The sequence below is a fragment of the Pipistrellus kuhlii genome, unplaced genomic scaffold (genome assembly GCF_014108245.1).
Source record: "Pipistrellus kuhlii isolate mPipKuh1 unplaced genomic scaffold, mPipKuh1.p scaffold_m20_p_2, whole genome shotgun sequence".
NCBI lineage: Eukaryota > Metazoa > Chordata > Mammalia > Chiroptera > Vespertilionidae > Pipistrellus > Pipistrellus kuhlii.
This window is the reverse complement of record NW_023425515.1, coordinates 158,741,773-158,760,620: the sequence shown is the minus strand read 5'-3', so window position 1 is coordinate 158,760,620 and position 18,848 is coordinate 158,741,773. Positions and strand designations below refer to the sequence as shown.

The window sequence follows — 18,848 nt, the reverse complement described above, 5'->3', positions numbered from 1 at the left end:
CCAAAAACACACACACAAAAAAGACAAAAACAACAAAAAAAAACAACAACAAAAAACCCACACCAAAAAACAACACACTGGAACTTGATGGAATAAGAATGCATAAAGGGATATAATTAACAACATAATGCTTACAGATACCAGGAGCATATGCCGAGGGTGATGCTGTCAGCTTCCTTTCCGGATTTTGCTTGAGACTTCCCTCTACCCTTGAGTACTATGTATAACCTTTTTGCATCAATTTTCTAAAAAGGGTCTTTGTCATTTTTCATTAACATCTGTGAGTGTGGTGCACCCAAAGATGGGCAAGAAGGAGGTAAATGGTAGCCAGGGCCTTTGGCTTTACTTTCTGGTATGCTCCCCACTGTGTCTGAGAACAGGATGGAGAGCACCCGGCTATGTGACTATGAGGCCAGCACTGCCAACTCTCTCCTGGAAAGAGAAATAAAAGAGGACTTTTTTTTTTACCTTACATTTTCTTTCAACTTGGTTGTCTTCATCTTAAATCTATCCTTTTCTTTCTTGAAGAATCTCTGTAGTCTCTTAAGAGCTTTGCCATCTAAACTAAGAGGAATCAGAGGGTAGAAACACACCGTTTGAGAGAGTACTAGAAATGGAAGGATGCTATAGGAAAAGGGCCAGAGGCTTGGAACACCCACCCAAGGAAGAGCAGGAAAATGCCTCACCAACTACTCTGTTCTTTGTTTTGGTGTCAATATGAAATAGCACAAGCCAGTCAGCCATGAAGGGAATTATTATATTTCAATACAAATGTTTGTTTACCCTAAATGGTCTCTATTTTGCAGTTTATGGAACAAAGTCTTCCTTTTAGAGAAGATGCCTCAGGAAGCATGGTTTACAAACTATACTAAAAATAACTTATAGGAATTCCTGCTCCTAAAATTCATGTCACTGATTTTTAATTTACCAACAATGATTCATACAATAATGTTGGAACACTGACTACCCAGCTGATGAATCAAGTTTTTCTAAATATGTTCTTGGGTTGTTTTTGGGGTAGAAAGAGGGAGTGATACCTACAGGTTATTCCAACCAGCATGGATCCCCTCTTTTTCCTTAAACCCTCAAACTTCTTGCTTTTGACTATTGCTGTTTTCCTTTCCACAACATGGCCCTCATAACTAAACTTGACAAACAATGTCCACTTTTATTCTTGAAAACCATGGAATGGAGGCAAATTTTTGTTGACATTTACTTATTTCTCATTTATTTTCTAACATAATACCAAAGTCCCTACTTTGGGAGATGAACATTTTCTCAAAAGAGAAGGCAATGTAATTTTAAATTTATACCATGTGATTGAGTACAATTACCGGTGTTCTATTTACCTCCATTCTCTGTGCAAATCCTCTCTAAAGATGGTGGGGACAGGGAAGAAAGTTACTTCTTCAACTCATCATCCTAAACTAGTAGGACATGCCATTAGGTAGGAAGCCAAAAAAGAGAGAAACTCACTCGTTCTTTGTGGAGTTGCTCTTTGTTTTGTATACATCTTCATACATTTCGTTACTATTTTCTTCTGAAATTAAAAAAAAATCCATTCATTATAATGACAATAGTTCAGATTCATATTTAATAACATTACTGGATACTGACCAGGTGCTTAGGTACTTTGATCTTTCTTTTATTTGAATAGTTGCTATAGAAACATATGTGCATATTTTTATAAGCACATGGTAAAAATAATTAAACCTTTATAAAAATAGTATATATATATATGAAAATTAATATTTGCTTCTACCCCTGAATCCAAATCAATAAAAGTTGGTTTATCAACAGATTCTTTTCTTCTGCCTTCCCCCCCACCCTCCCATGGCATATTTAACATACAGCAATCAGAGCCTACTATATATCAGACATTGTGTTGAATTCTGGGGAAATAATTCATCTTCACTATTCTTTCCTTTCACAGCATGGTGTTAGCCTAGCCCAACACAAAAGCTTAATATACATAGATATTCTTTGAATTCACCTTGACAGTGGAGGATGTTCACATTCAGAACAGTGAGTTTAGGGGAGCTATTGAATGTCTCTGTTTAATGATCTCTAAGATGATTTCTCCATCTAAAATTCTGGCATTCTAAGAAGGATAAAACACCCAGAGTAGCATCTGCTGATCTCTCCTTCACTTTTTTGTTCATTTATTCAACAAATATTTTTAAAATGTTATATAAAAAGTACCTGGTATTGTGCTAGGGGTTAAGGGAAGAGAATTATTAATCAAAGAAATAATATAAATATAAAATTATAACTGACAAGTGCTATGAAAAAAAGAGACTTGTTGTTCTGAGATTGTACATCAATGAGAGTGTTCACCGGAGGAGTAATGATTGAGCTGAAATCAGAAGAAAAGTCAAGAGTCATTAGGTGAAGGGTACAGGAAAGGAAAGAAAATTCCAGAAAGAGAGAGAAACCAAGATGGCAGCATAAGTAAACACCTAAACTGCTACCTCATACAACAATTTCAAAACTACAACTAAAAGACAAAATGAACATCATCCAGAACCACAGGAAAGCTGGCTGAGTGGAAATTCTACAACTAGAAGGAAAGAGGAAAGCACACGAAGAATCAGAGGAGCTGCAAAAGGCTGAGGTATGGAGTCACACCTGTGCATGGCTGAGTGCCTGGCTGGCTTTCTCTAGAAGGAAGGAGACAAAAGCTCCTGACTGTGCTGAACCTTAGTTCCGGGCGAGACCTTGGGGACCCACGCTCTTATGGGGAGAATCTGGACTATCAGACAGAAACTCAAGGGAACCATGAAAGGCAGAGCTCTAGAGGCACATGCATGAGTAAGAGAAGAGAGGACTGTCTGCTGAGTGCACCACTGGCTTTCCCTAGCAGATCGGAAACGAAAGCTCCCTCACTATACTGAACTCCAGTACAGGCGAGAATCTGGAAATCCTTCTTCATTGGGGGAGAAACTGGACTGTCTGGCAGTGGGCGAAACTCAAGGGCAGCTTACTTTTAGAATTCTTGCAGCAATTACTGAGGGACACTGAGACCCAGGGCCATCATACGGAAGGGCTGATGGAAAGCCTAGACTGTCTGTTCAGCCCTAAGACTCTGCTCCATCCAGCATAGAGGCTTTTGCAATTTTGCAAGTCTTGTCTCATAGGCTGTCTCCAACATAGAAATTCTCCCAGTGTAGACACAGCTGATCCTTACAACCAATTGGCCTGGAGGTCAATTCCTCCCAGTGATACCAACAATAATCAAGGCTTAACTACAACAAGGCTGTACACACAGACCACAAAGGGGTACACCAAGAGTGTCCACTTCAGGTAATTGGGGAAGCTGAGCCAATGGGCCATATAGGACAAATAGCATACAAAGCTATCCTACCAACTCAGGGAAGCAGTGAAAATGCAGAGACAAAAAACAGATCACAAACTAAAGAAATGGAGGGAAACAAATAACTGGATATAGAGTTCAAAACCATGGTTATAATTTTTTTTTTAAATTTTCTAAAAAAGGCCCATAAATTTAGTGAGACCCTTGAGGACATGAAAAAGGACCAATTAGAAATTAACATGCACTTATTGAAATAAAAAATATTATACAGAGACACAACAGCAGAATAGAGGATGACAAGAATTAAGTCAAAGATTTGAAATACAAAGAAGCAAAATATACTCAACCAGAAGAGCAAAAAGAAAAAAAGAATCCAAAAATTTGAAGATAGTGTAAGAAGCCTCTGGGACAACTTCAAGTGTAGCAGCATCAGAATTATGGGGGTCCTAGAAGAAGAGAGAGAGAGCAAGATACTGAAAGCCTATTGGAAGAAATAATGACATAAAACTTCCCCCACCTGGTGAAAGAAATAGACTTACAAGTAAAGGAAGCACACAGAATCCCAAACAAAAGGAATCCAAAGAGGACCACACCAAGACACATCATAATTAAAATGCCAAGAGCAAAAGATAAAGAGAGAATATTTAAAGCAGCAAGAGAAAAACAGTTAATTACCTAATGGGAGCACCCATACAATTGTCAGCTGATTTCTCAACAGAAACTATGCAGGCCATATGTAAGTGGCAAAAAATATTCAAAGTGATGAATAGTAAGAACCTACAACCAAGATTACTCTACCCAGCAAAGCTGTCATTCAGAATTGAAGGTCAGATAAAGAGCTTCACAGGCAGGAAAAACCTAAAGGAGTTCATCACTGCCAAACCAGTATTACACGAAATGCTGAAAGGTATTCTTTAAGAAGAGGAAGAAGAAGAAAAAGGTAAGCATAAAAATTATGAAGAACAAATACATATCTATGAACAAGTGAATCTAAAAATCAAGTGAATTAAAAATCTAATGAACAAAATAAACTGGTGAATAAAATAGAATCAGGGGCATAGAAAGGAATTGGACTGACAACTCTCAGGGGGAAAGAGGGGAGAAGGGTGAGGAAGAGACTGGACAAAAATTGTACACCTATGGATAAGTACAGTGGGCTGGGAGGTAACGGCAGAGGGTGGGGTGGGAACTGGGTAGAGGGGAGCTATGGGGGTAAAGGAGAGGAACATTGTAATAATCTGAACAATAAAGATTTATTAAATTTTTTTAAAATTCCAGAAAAAGGGAATAGTATATGCAAAAACCCTGGAGTAGGAGCTTGGTGGGTGCTTAGGAGCCTGGCAAGTCAGAGGAGCTAAAAACATCAGCATGGTTAGATCTCAGAGATGAAGACAGTACAAAGGGAGAGAACAGGCTGCAGAGGGAGGTAAAGACAACCTACTCAAGGCCTTCAGATCATGTTAAGGTTGACTTGTGAAAGTGTTTTATGTAAAAGCATTCCTATAATCAGACTTCCTTTGTGAAGAGATCTGGAAGGAAACCATTTTACAACAATGTTTCTTCTTTGCCACAGGAGTTCCATTACCAGCATCTTCAACTTCACAGTTCTCAGTGTATTTATCACACATACCCTAGCCCACTGCACTGCCCTGAGCTCCCTGCTACCCACCCAACCGGTATTATTAAAATATAAACAAAAGGTGAGTTATCATTAATCAGCCACTGAGAACTCAGCAGTTGCTACTGGCAGTTTCAGAAATGTCTTCCTCACTTACCACTATCTGAGGCAAATGAGTTGGAGAAGTCTGACTTTGATCTGTGGGGAGAAAAGAAACAAAAACCATTCATATGTCTTGCAAAGCCTTTAAATTCTCATCAAACTGCTGAAGGGCTGAGGTGCACTTACTCTTTTCTCCCAGGGTACTCAACATCATCGTAGGTCTCTTCTGAGATGGAATGTGGCCAAAAGGCCCCTTGACTGGGTGCTTTTTTTGTCAGCCCCAAGGCCTCCACATACCCACCTGTAAGGAAAAGAGAGAAACCCCTGAAGAATGAGCACTACAATAAATGAATAAATGTACTCTCCCCCCCCCCCCCCCCACTGGCAATGGAGGCAAGAATAGGAGAAGGCAGATTGCATGAACTAAAACTGGTTTACCATCTTGGTGTCTATGACCCTTAGCAAACCACTTCTCCTTGCAGAAGCTCAGCTATGCATCTCTAAAGTTGGGATAATGATCAATAGCACCTACTCTTACATGATTGTGGCAAGGATTGATGCTAGTTCCCTAGTGAACCAGCAACTCCTTCCTCTTACTCTAGAGGTGCACTTACTTAAGATGGTTCTTGCTCTAATCTCTAACCTCAAAGGCGGAAATCCTCTAGAGTATGTCCCTGGGGCTCCTTCCTTCACCTAAATGAGCTTATCCACTTTTGTGCATTATTGTCCCCTTAAAGTAAAATTTCTTAAACAAGTTGACTAAACGTATGTCAACATTTAATATTCATTAATGTTGGAATCAGCCAGAAGATGGTCTGCCAGATGGAACAATGTACTGGGGTGTTTGCACAAGTAGCTGGCCTGTTAAATGCAGGTGGTTTATTTCATAGCGCTGTAATTTTGTCATAACCATAAAACTTTCTCCTTTTTATCAGCTGGCATAGGTTAATATTTAGAGTATGGGTGATTTAGAAATATTTTCAAATATTAATTAGAAATAAGTGGTAACATATCTTCCAAATAAACAATAAGCAAATTGAGTTGTGTCTATTAATTAAATGAACCCAGTAACAAGATTTTATCCTCTGACAAGAAGTCAGTTAGCACACAGGCCACAAACTATTTCAATGAAGTCAGCTCTCTGAGGCATAAGGTCTTGCTTTTTCTTAAGGAGTTAGCAATGAATTTCTCCAAAACAAAACAAAGATGCTGAACACAAAGTTGCTTAATTCTTAGTTTGGGCATTTTTTCTTTCTTCTTTCAATTGTTCCTTTTGGCAGAGGCAAATGTAAATGTTTGTGATTTCATTTTTAGACATAGACAACTCCCAAAGTTACAGCTCTAACTTAGACATCTCTGATTAATGCTAGATACTCCATCTAGATACACCATTTCCATTTGCTTGTCTAAATATATAGTGTTCCAAAACCAAACTCATGACTTCTCTCTGCAAATCTGCTCTGCCTGCAATCTGCCCCAACTCAATAAAAAGTGGCAATTCCATCCTTCCAGTTGCTCTGGTCCAAACCCTTGCAGATAGCCTCACCTCCTTTCTCTCTCATATCCCACTTCCAACCCACAGCTCTATTTTCACGTTACATCCTGAATCTAAACACATCTCAATGATTCTGCTATGACATCCTCCTCCAAGTTACTGTCATTTCTCAGCTTACTTATTGCAACGAACTCCTGACAGGTCCCCTGATTTATCTCACCTTTTGTTTTCAAGACAGAATCTGGGATGGTTCTTTAAGACACAAGTATGATAACTCCATTTGTGTGCTCTAAACTTTCCATTCTTTTTTTTTAAAAAAAATCCCATTTAGAGTGAATGCCAAGGTTTTTGCAATAGTCTAGAAAAGTTGCTTGTTATCTATGAGCTCATCTCCAACTCTACGTTCCTTCAGTCACTCTGCTGTGCACAATGGCTTCTTGCCACCAACACAGCTAATGGCTTCTGCCTCAGACAGAATCGCTACTTTCCCTCTCTCACCAGAACATTTTTACCCTATGGCTCACTTCCTCATCTGCTTAAGGTCTTTGAGGTTGCATGAGCGCTTTAAAAATTACTACTTCTAATACTTCCACCAGTCTCCCTAATTCTCTTTCCTTGCTTTATTCCTCTCCTCCCCATTACATTTACTACAATTCCACACAGTGGCTATTTTATGTTTATAGATCATTTGTCCCTTCTGCTAAGTATGTAACCTCCATGAAGATGGGAATATTTGTCTGTTTTGTGTACTGTTATACCCTCAGCTCCTTGAACAGTGCTGGCACATAAAAGGTGCTCTAATTAAAAAAAAAAAAAAAAAAAAAATAGCCGAAGCCTGTTTGGCTCAGTGGTAGATCATCGGTCTGCGGACTGAAAGGTCCCGGGTTTGATTCCGGTCAAGGGCATGTACCTTGGTTGCAGGCATATCCCCGGTAGGGGGTGTGCAAGAGGCAACTGGTCGATGTTTCTCTCTCATCGATGTTTCTAGCTCTCTATCTCTCTTTCTTCTTCTCTGTAAAAAAATCAATAAAATATATTTAAAAAATAAATAAATAAAAAACAAAAAATATCTTCAATGCATATATCTTCTAACAAGAAGCTTTTGTGTATTAAATTTATAGTGTCTGCCAATATTTTAAACTAGAGGCTCAGTGGACAAATTTGTGCATGGGTCAAGGATTGATTGGAGCGATTGGGGCCTGTAGGATGTGGGGAGGCACCGTGGGAGGTTGGCCAGCCGCGGGAGGGTGGCTGTGGGAGTGCACTGACCACCAGGGGACAGCTTCAGCATTGAGAATCATCTGCCCCCTGGTGGTCAGTGCATGTCACAACAACTGGTCAACTGGTTGTTCAGGCCAGTTGACCAGTTGCTGTGACATGCACTGACCAGTCATAATGGCATGCACGACCAGCCATAATGGTCGCTTAGGCTTTTATATATATAGATTTACATATATTATCTTATTACATACCTTATATTTGTTCCCTCCCCCCCTCCATTTTCCTCTTTTTTTGTTTGAGATTTCTTCTTTTTTCTTCATTTTGTTCTTTCCTTTTCTTTTTTGTTTTGTTTAAAAGGTATGTGTGTTATGCCTGTCTTTTAACAGTTACCCTACCATGTTTTAAAATTCAATTAGAGTAAAATATACAGGAAAGGGCACACCTCATAAGCTCAACAAATTGTCCCAAATTGAATTTATTAATGTATTCAACATATATAAAACAAATAAAAAAGCCATAGTGCCAGTGACCTACAGTGCCTTCTTGTGCTTTCTTTTAGTCACTATTACCTTCCACAAGGGAACCACTCTCCTTATTTCTAATACCAGAGGCGAATACTGCATATTTTGAACTTTATATTAACGGAATAATTTCAAATGTCCTTTTTGGTGTGTCAAATTTCATTAAATATTAATTGTGTGAGAGTCATCTATATTGTTGGATATAGTTCTAATTTGTTCAATCCTATAACTATTCCATTGTGTGAATATATTGTAATTTATTTTTCCATTCTATTTTTGGTGGACATATGAACAGCTTCCAATGTAAGGATATGATAAAAAAAAGTTCTATGAATATGTTATATATGTCTTGGTAACCATATGTCTATTGGATATAAGAATAGGTATGGAATTGCTAGATCATAGGAGATATATATATATATATATATATATATGATTTTAACAGAAACTGCTGAACAGTTTTCAAATGTGATTATTCCAGTTTATAATCTCAGCAGCAGAGGAGAATTCAGGTTGTTCATAACTTTACTAATACTTGATATAGTCTTTTTAAATTTTAACTATTTTGCTCGGCATGTAGTGTTATATTGTAGGTTTCATCTGCATTTCCCTGAGACGTGAACAGCTGTATATAGTGTACTTGCCTTTTGGATAACCTCTTTGGTGAAGCGTCTCTTTACCAGAGATATTTAGAGAATTTTCCCAATTTTTTTTCCTGATTGATTTCAATTTTATATATTCTGGATACAGGATGTTTATGGAAATATACAATACTTCCATTTTATATTTTCTGGATACAAAGATATTTAGTCCTTTGTTCTAAATCAAGTATCTTCTACTCTGTATGCCTTTTATTTTTTGTTATCTTTTGTTAGCTATATCCTGGCTATTCTAATACTTTTAAGGCTAAAGTGAATATTGTTACTCTCAATCAAAAACCTTAGAAGGTTTCAAATTTGATCACCTTCCCAATGTATGTGTTATTAATGTCAATGTTGGCACTAATATTGCTTTATTTTATGAATACTTTTGCTCAGCTTTCTTTCTTGCAATCAGAATTTTCTATGTGGGATTATTTTCCTTCTGCCTAGAAATTCTTTTTTTTAATTTTTTCAATCAAAGGAGCAATACATGTTTTCAGAATAGGCTTATTGAATAGGAATATTAAAAAACACTTGTATTTTTTCCAAACTTTTCTGTTTCATACCTACTCTCCTCAACTAAGCCCTTTGTGCTGCTCATCATAAGAATTGCATAAACTTATTAATGGGTTCAGCAGCCCCCTTTGTGCTCTAGGAGAATGTTTGGATTACTCAGAAAAATCTTCTTCAGCTGTTTTCATCATGGCATAATCCCTGAATTTATAGGGACTCTCCATGGACATCATATTCAGGGCTCTCATTTAACTCTTTCATTCACTTCAACTTACTTTCCTCTCTTCCACTTTCCTCCTATACTCTAAATAATTCCATCATTTCACACCTTAAGGCATGATTTTTAAATAATGTTACCTCTGTACTTTCGCATTCATTTCATTAGCTATGTCTCCCCTACCATATATTTTTTAAAAGAAAAAGTCTTTCATTGTGGTAAGAATACATTAAAGCTACCATTGTAACATATTTATAAGTACACAACACAGTACTTGCTATAGGCACAGTCTTGCTTATTCTTAAAGGGTGGATGTAATCCTTTGGGGGTCCCAAATTTATACAGAATTCTCCTATTATAAACTCACTCTAGGCAGGCCCTGGGGTGCAGCCCCTGTACTCTGCATGCAGTGCAGTCAGAACAGGAGCTCAGGGGACTCAGAGCTCAGTAAAAACCCTCAGGGCAAAAGAGTAGCTTGGCACTCACTCACTTCCCAGGAGTCCTGTAGCTGCAGGTGTGTAGATGCTTTCTTTTTATATCAGTTCTGTGATACTTCCATAAATTTAAAAAGAAATCTTGTTTGTCAGGGCAGTCAGATTATCTCATCTACTATATTGTCAGAAACTAAAGTTTGATTTATTTTCCTTTACTTACCAAAGTTTTGTTAGGCAGCTGATGGCCATGTTATGGAGATACAGAGAAAAATACCCAATGATCTCTGATTTTCAATGTGCTCACAGAACACCATGGCAGGGACACATGTACTCAATGAATTATAATGTAAGCATAATATGGTTTTCCAGAAATGAGAATAAATGAAGAGAACTAACAATCATTTAGCATAGGAACCAGCCACTTTAGATGCAGTGACAAAACAGCACTGGGAAATAAACAGTAGCCGCCTCATTTGCACAGGCGAGTAAGTAAATTTTCCAAGGTTACAGGATTTGTATATAGTGGTCCTGAGTCCTGAAATTCTCAACTCTAAAGCCTAACATGGAAATGTGGTCATTCAGTTGTGAAATGTCATGGAAACAGGTGAGAGGAATTGTGGTCCCCAGAGCGTGGGAAAGCAGAGATAGACTGAGGCAGGTGAGGCCTCAGAAGAAGTGACTTTTGACACAGACCTGAAAGGATTCACAGCACATCACCAGGCAGAGAATCAGCAGAAAGGCATTTCAAACAGAGGAAAGAGATCGAGCAAAGTTACAGGAACACTTAGCCAGTAAGCTGAGCATAGAGCAAAGGGTGTACAGGGAAGGTGTGTGATAGGGATGAGACTCACTAGCCTGGGGTCCTTAAATCCATCTCATGATCACTACAAATTTATTCTGCTTACAACTCTGATTCTCACACTTTTTGAAATATCAGTGGTTTGCTATGGCTTATTGGGCTGGAGTGGACACCTGTTTTCTTTGTCTATCCAGTGTCTCCTTTTATGTTTTCTTTTCTGATTAATGGCCCTCTTATTTTCCTTGGGAAATCTAGCAATCTGGCGTTAGGTTAGGTAGTTTTATTAGATCTGATTCTACCCCCAGCTCCAGGGGTGAGTTTATGACCCAGCTGGATCAACCAGGACATCAGATTCCCCATTTATAAGGACTGGTTCAAGGATGGCATGTGGCCTAAACAGAGCCTGTAAGATTCGGAGCTGGGCTTTTTCTTAAAACTGTTGAGAATATGACAATTTCCATTTTTCCTCTGGGTTCCTAAGAGGAAAGGGTCTGAACCTGTCACTGCTAGATGCCATCTTGCCTCCACAGGGGTAGGATTTGTCCAAAAGTGAAGTGACCCAGAGAGAACAGAGCCAGGAGCAATACTGAACTCTTATAGTATTGCTTGTGTCCCTGGATCCAGCTCTTCCCAGACTTTCTGCTAGGTGAGCCTCCCTCCCTCCTTCCCTCCCTCCCTCCCTTCCTTCCTTTCTTCCTTTCTTCCTTTCTTCCTTTCTTCCTTTCGTTTTCTCTTAAGATAATATGATTTGATTACTGTTACTTATAATCAAATGTCTTAACTAGCATGAAGGAAAAATGCAGCTTAAAGTAATGATATCATAATATAGCATCAATGTGTCAATTACTTGGGCCTACAAAAACAAACCCATTAGGATCTGGTAAGTTAAAAGGAAGGAACAAACATTTGCTGAGTATCTATTATGTGGCATACCTTTTAATTTAGTCTTCAAAAAACCCTTGTGAGGCCCACATTATGATCTCTTTTTATAAGTAAAGAAACCCAGCAGCAGGAATATGAAGTTACTTACCCTATGGTTAATAAGTATTAGCATCTAGATTGAACTCAGGTCTTCTGCCTCTATGTCCAGTGCTCTTTCCACTACTGCTCAGCTGCCTTACTAGGCCAAGTTACTTGATACATAAAAAATGTTCAATAAATATTTAGAAAATAAATTAAAATCTTGGCAATGCATCATTTAAAAATCTAATATATAAAAGGCCAGTGGACGTCATGCTGTAATACCATAATGACCAAACTACTGGACACCAGGAGGTGCATTGATGGGTCTCGCGGTGGCAGTGGGTGGGACTCTGGGTCTCACGTGATTTTGCATACTGGGCCTCTAGTAATATTATAATGGTGAAGAGAACCAGAAAGAAATGCAACTTACATTGGCCTTGGGAATGCCTGGCCAGCTTTGGGTCCTGGGGGTAGGCCTTTCTCTGGATGCTGTCAATCACAGCATCCTGCTCTCTGGCCAGCGGGCTCTTCATATGTCTCTGAACTTTCATCATTGGGACTTTTCCAGGTGTCTCTTCATAGGAACCCACCTAAACACATGCAACAGGGAAAGTACTGAAGGGCTTTGACTTACCTGTTTAGTTCTCTGGTTGCTCATGCTATTTATTAATTCCTCACAGATAGCACTTATTATTTTATTTAATTCTGTCTTACTAGATTCTAAATTTCATGAGGACTCATACTTTGTCTTTTGTTCATCTCTGAATGCCCAACAAATGCTGGTCACAGAAGGACAGCAGGACAAAATAGAGCACTGACCAGAGGCAGGTTCTTATAGATTTAATCTCACTTAATCTTCATGACACCTCATTGGGGAAATGTCCTTAGTGTTTTGGATAAAGAGTTTGGAATGTTAAATAACTGACATCTGGTCACACAGCTAGTAATATACAGAGGCAGGACTTGACTTTATTCCCCTGTGCTTTTGATCACTAAGGAATACTTGGCTTATTTCACCTGAAATTTTACCTTTTTACCCACCATCCTTCCATTCCTACTTAACTCTTTCCAGCATTTGTTGAACACTTATTGAAGTTGAGAAAACATGCTATCCTTTGGAAATGGAGAGGTGCTACCTACACAGTAGTTTGTATGCATAGAAACCATACATACAAATAATTAAGGTATAATGTGGCAAGCTTTTCACAACAATATTGCTCACTGAGATGAAACAGAGATTAGGAGGAGGTAAAATCTCTTGGTTTTAAGAGATAGGGTTTGGAAGACTTCAAAGGCAGGCTTTTATTAAATTGTGTTTTAAAATATAAGTAAGAGATTGATTGAGGGGCTAAAGGATCCACTGAAAGATAAATTAGCATGAGTAAAGGCAAGTGGTATTTAGTGTCCCTTGAGGATTGTATGGAAGCTACTGATAAGGGATGCCTTGAAGGGGCCAGGGGGAAAGAATAGGGGAAGACAGGAAATGAGACTAAAAAGACAAGATAGAATGGGGCTGAGTTGGGAAGGGTTTTGTATTGGAGGCAGCTTGTGGGCTTCACCTCACAGTGACAGGGAACCAGGTAGGAAATAAACCTGTTCAGATTTGCACTCCAGAAAGATCTGGATAGACTAAGGGAAGAAACACTGGAGACAGAGGAAAATCCGAACATTTCTGGCCATCTAAGTGTTTTCTAATGATCACATGACACAGGAGAAGGGATTACTGCCCTTCTGATCACAAGTGGACATGAGGGTTGCCTATGATGACATATTTGAAAGTTCTTAAAAAAAGCTAAAATAACCAACAGATAAAAGGCATGGAATTTCCCGAGGTCTTGGTGGGATCTGAGCAAACTAAGAGGACAGTGTTAGGAGGGGCATTCCTTTTAGTCATATAGCTAAGAATGAGTTTTTAAATGGGAAAAGTGAAAGAAGTAGGAAAGTCAATGTTTCACACGGGTATGGTGGCTGCCTGCTCACAGTGTAGCCCATATAAAGTAGTGCATATTGATCCTCATGGGGCCTGTCCTTGGGATTGTGCCCTAGAGTCAGCTTGTATCACAGTAGATTATGTATCTACTGACTTATAGTTTGTTTTTGACTCCAAAGAGCACTGCCCAGTAGACTGCTCACCACATTTGTCTAACACATTCCAAATAACTTCTAATAATATCCAAAACTTAAATCTACTCAATGAATGTAGGAATATGTCTAATCACATACCTGGCTTCTGTCACATGCCCAGCACTGAGAACACATCCCGCTTTTGCTCTTTAATGGTCAATAAACCTTAATCAGGCTCCTCTACTGCCTTTCTCATAAGCTCCTGATTAATGCTTTACTGACCTCTGACATCATCCCCCATTTATGGCCCTGGCCTTGCCCCTGCCCTTTACCTCTGGCCTTAACACACAGTGCTGCTTCTCTGGCTTTTCCTGTCTTTCTCTTTTTAAAAGATACGTTTTTATTGATTTCAGAGAGGACGGGAGAGGAAGAGAGAGAGAGAAACATCAGTAATGAGATAGAATCATTGATTGGCTTCCTCCTGCAAACCTCCTACTAGGGATTGAGCCCACAACCCAAACATGTACCCACGACCCGAGCATGTGTTCAACCACTGAACCATACTGGCTAGGCTGGTTCCTGTCTTTCATAATTCTCTGCATTATAGTGCTTTGTGATACTCTGTAAACATTCAACCTGGTTCAGCCCTATCCTAGGATAGCACATTAGCTCAGGCTAACACCACCAACAAGCTGATATATCTAATCCCTTCAGAAGAATCTGAGACAATTTGATATTATAAGGTTTCTATACAGGTAGATATTATACAGATATCTAGAATTTTTTAAGCACTAGCAGTAGCCCTGGTGGAATCTATTATTTAAGCCTCCAATCACACTGCTTTAGAGGGAGTACTGTCAACTGGATATCAGTACACACACATATAAAGTATTTAATATTAATAAACTATCAACTAACCAGTCAATCAATAGACAATAATAATACATTTCATTTTATGGTAAGTTATGGCTTACAAAGCACTTCCATGTACATTATTTTATCTTATCATCATGACTGAGGTAGGAATGGGGATGATAGTCTCATTTTACAGATGAGATTTCAGAACTTAAGAGACAAAGAGCACAGAATCCTCCCTCCAGGCATGTGCAAGTGCACTGTTGGCACCTGAGCATCTGTGTCTTGCCCACTGGGAGCCTTGTTGGACTCACACCAGCCCCACCCTACTGCAAAGGCCTGCGAGGGGGTACTCAGTGGAAAATCCCAGGCTGGAGCTCAGTGTTGTTGTCACGTTCCTATCTTTGTTAAAATGCCTCCAAAACCTCCTGCATCTTCTGCCCTTGTCTGAGAACTGCATGCCTCACTCTCTAAAAAGTCACCCTGTGAATGGATCATGTGACACAGCTATAGTGGACTGTTAGGCTAGAGCCCTGGAATACAAATACCTTGCAAATTAGGTCTAGATGTAGATCCTTTTCTGTTTTCTGAGGTTCCACTTCATGTGGCTCTTTTTCCTTTATTTTTTTATCTTGATCCTCACATTGAGGTCTGAAATGTGAAGAGATATCCAGAAAAAAAAGGGAAGTTTAGAGTATTTAGATAATAATGTACCATTCAATCCTTTAAAAAAAAAATAATGGGAAAAATGAATTTAAACACATCAATTTCTCTCTTCTTTTTTTTTTTTTAGGTGAAGGGGACCAGGAGCAGGCCAACAATAGACAGTTTCTGTGAGTTTCTGTCTGCTCCAATCAATGCCAGAGTAAATTTCTACTCAAAATTGCCTAATAACTCCCCATTGCCTGTAGGATAAAACTTAAGTCCCATAATGGTCTGGCCCATACTTTTCTTTCCACCCCATCTCCCTCTGCGCCATCCAGCACTTTTGTTCTAGTCTAGACTCTGACAATCCCCCCAACCTATGCTACTTTGAGCAATTCTCCCTTTTTACTTCCATTACTTTGTCAGACACGCCTTCCACATCTTCTATTGCTGAAACACACAGCACCCTTCTCAATTTGTCCAAGTCATATTATCGATACCTCTGGAATCTACCTCTGGTTCTCTCCAGCAGTCATGCCTTATCTGTAATACCCTGTCTTTCCATCTTGTATTATAATTTAGTGCCTATGCATCTGTCTCCAATTCCTCTGCTTTGTCTTGACAACTACCTAAAAATCAAGTTACAAAGAGGCAGGACTCTCTTAATCACTCCCTACTGGTGCTGGTTGTTCCAGGGTAGCAAGAGCAGGGCACGATGTTCCCAATGACATGAAGGACTGCTGTGCACCAGTATGTGGACAGCAGCTGTCCTGGAAAAGGATAGAGTCAAGGCAGAGAGTGAATGAGAAAACAGGCAAGGACAGAATCAGCATTTACATGAGAAGTTCCGTTTCTGGCCTTATCATGAACTAGATGGTTCTACAACCATGTTTTGATGGAAGGCAGAAAAAGAAGGGCCCTTCAGTGAAAGAAGAGGTGGGCAGGAAGAAGGGAGAAACATTAGAAAAGAGTGCTGTTCTGAAAGACGAGGGAGGGAAAGAGTTTTAAGGAGTTTCATTCATTCATCTAATTCCTGAGCACTCTGGTCCACCATTGAAGCATTTACTGGTTTTCCTGTGATGAACAGGGGCTGTGAAATGAGGACTGGGTCCTAATGCCCAGTGTCCCTCTTTCTAAAAGTCTAAGATTAACCTTCCTAAAAATCAAATTTTCTCATGTATAAATGAAAGGTCACAATGCCAATTTCCATGGTTGCCATAAGAATGAAATGTGATGAAAGTGTTGAAAGCCTGCCCTCTTCTTCATCACAGCATATGCTAGGTTAGAATCACCCAATTCTTTTGTTCCCATTGCAATTACTGATATTTCCTCTAAAGCAGGGGTGGGGAACCCTTTTTTCTGCCAAGGGCCATTTAGATATTTATAACATCATTCATGGGCCATACAAAATTATCAATTTAAAAATTAGCCTGTCATATTTGGTCAACCACTTAAGTAAGTTACTCCTAATGTCTTGGCAGGGCCAGATCAAATGATTTTGGGGGCCTCATACAGCCCTTGGGCCGAACATTCCCTACCCTACTCTAAAGCATTTACCTGCCTTATTGACGTATTATGTGCTTTGTAGTCCATCTTCCTACCCCCCAGGCCTTGCCCAAGAGTTTCCACACATAATATTGTGATTTACAGGAATAATATTGTGGGGGAAAAGGTGCATTATCTCTGCTTTGAAACTCTTTCATGGTTCTCCCTGACCTATCAGATAAAGCCTACATTTGCACCATCCAATACAGTGGCCACAGTCCACATGTGGCTATTGAACACTTGAAATGTGTCTTGTTCAAACTGACTGGGCCAGGAACACCAAGCACAAGAAAACATGGGCCTTGCCCACAAGGAGCTCACAGCAAGAGGGTGGGCAGGAGGGTGAGAATCAACAGGCATGCTAACAAACAGAATGCACAGTGACACTAGTGTGAACTCATGTGCACCTTACAGTGGTGCCACAGGGGAAGGGACTGTTATCTCTCCCTAGAGGAGGGGAATCAAGGAAGGTTTCTTATAGGAGGGACATTTGATGGTTAGTAGGGAGTTGCCAGATCATTAAGTTGGTGTGAGGTAATTAAATGGGCAAAGGCAAAGGGACTTGAGACAGCAAGGTGTGCTTGGGAAATGTTAAGTTCTTGGAGATTCCCATGATAGTTCCATCCCTGCTGGATTGTGTGACACTTCCTCTACTCCAAGAGTCTCTGAGGAGAGTGGCGTGGCCTCCGTAACTGGTGAAGTCCCAGTGGCTCGAAAATGGCTCCCATTTGCTGAATGAGAGCATTGTGGTTGGAGCAAGGCGATAGGGATGGGTCCCTGAGCTCCTTCTCTGCATCAGGTGCCTGGACAGGACTGGAGTGCTGAGCCAAGTCAGGCATTGGAATCAGAGCTATGCCATAGGGGACACTAGTTTGGTCATCAGGGGCTGGATTACTCCCTTTCCTTCTGAAGATAAAACTCACCTATGTTCTTGGTGGAGAAAACTCTTCCAAGGCTGAAAGTGAAGAGGAAAGTGGTCATTTTCATAAACCTACCCTCACCAATTAGGTCTCTGCTTGGTTACAGATAATTAGAGACCATACTGCAAAGAGAGGTGGGTGAGATATCAGCACAAGCAAATGTAGACACTGACAACAGAAGCTTCTATGAACTGTTCCCAGTGGAGCTGAAGGTCAACCCAAAAAGAAAACAAGCATTTCTGAAGTGACAGTGTATGCCAGCGGGAATGTTTGATTTCACTTAGAAAAATAAACAGTTTACTGCATGCATACCTTTCCAGGAATGCATCTGTAGAATAGAAAGCTTTTAAGTCATATGAAGAAGTACAAATTTGTAATATTTGCGCAATACAGTATTTCAGTGGACAAATTGGTGAGTGTGCAGGTTATGCTGGGAATTCTCCCATGCTGATCATGCATCCAGTTACCCAAATTCAGCTCTCTTGTGGTCTGGGTTTGACTCCATTAAAACTGTGTCCCACTGATGACAACACAGCCCCTCATGTATTTACTCATCACAGTGCTGGAGAAAACAGAGACTATCTCAGTATCCAAAATTCTGTCACATAGTCGAGGCCCAGCAGCTCAGCATGCCGGTTTCTCTTTCCTGTATCATCTAGCCACTCGGATGGCAGCACTGGTAGGACCAGGGATACAGACCTCATCTCAGATCTCTGCCCTTCCAGGCCCTGAGTTCTTACCAGTATAGTGGAAGCAGTGTACCCACTCACCAGTGATGCTGTGGATGAAGTTCCTACCTTGTACGCACCAGTGCCTGGCACACACAGACCTGGTCCATACCCGCCTGAGCACACAAGGGACTCACTGATAGACACGAAGATAGTGAGAGTAAAAAGAAATGACAATTGTCAGAAAACAATGACATCACAGACTTGTGGTTTGTGTGACGGCAACCAGTCGCTGCACCTGCAGGGGACCAAGA

At 39.9% G+C, this 18,848-nt stretch overlaps 1 protein-coding gene across 1 annotated transcript in view; it reads right to left on the bottom strand.

The window, feature by feature from the left end:
* FYB2 (FYN binding protein 2) overlaps positions 1-18,848 on the bottom strand; it is a 62,308-nt gene that overhangs the window by 18,836 nt on the left and 24,624 nt on the right. The window contains 7 exon segments of the mRNA XM_045584565.1: positions 469-564; positions 1,477-1,540; positions 5,089-5,129; positions 5,220-5,334; positions 12,268-12,427; positions 15,305-15,405; positions 17,874-17,901. Coding sequence (XP_045440521.1) covers positions 469-564; positions 1,477-1,540; positions 5,089-5,129; positions 5,220-5,334; positions 12,268-12,427; positions 15,305-15,405; positions 17,874-17,901 — 605 coding nt within the window.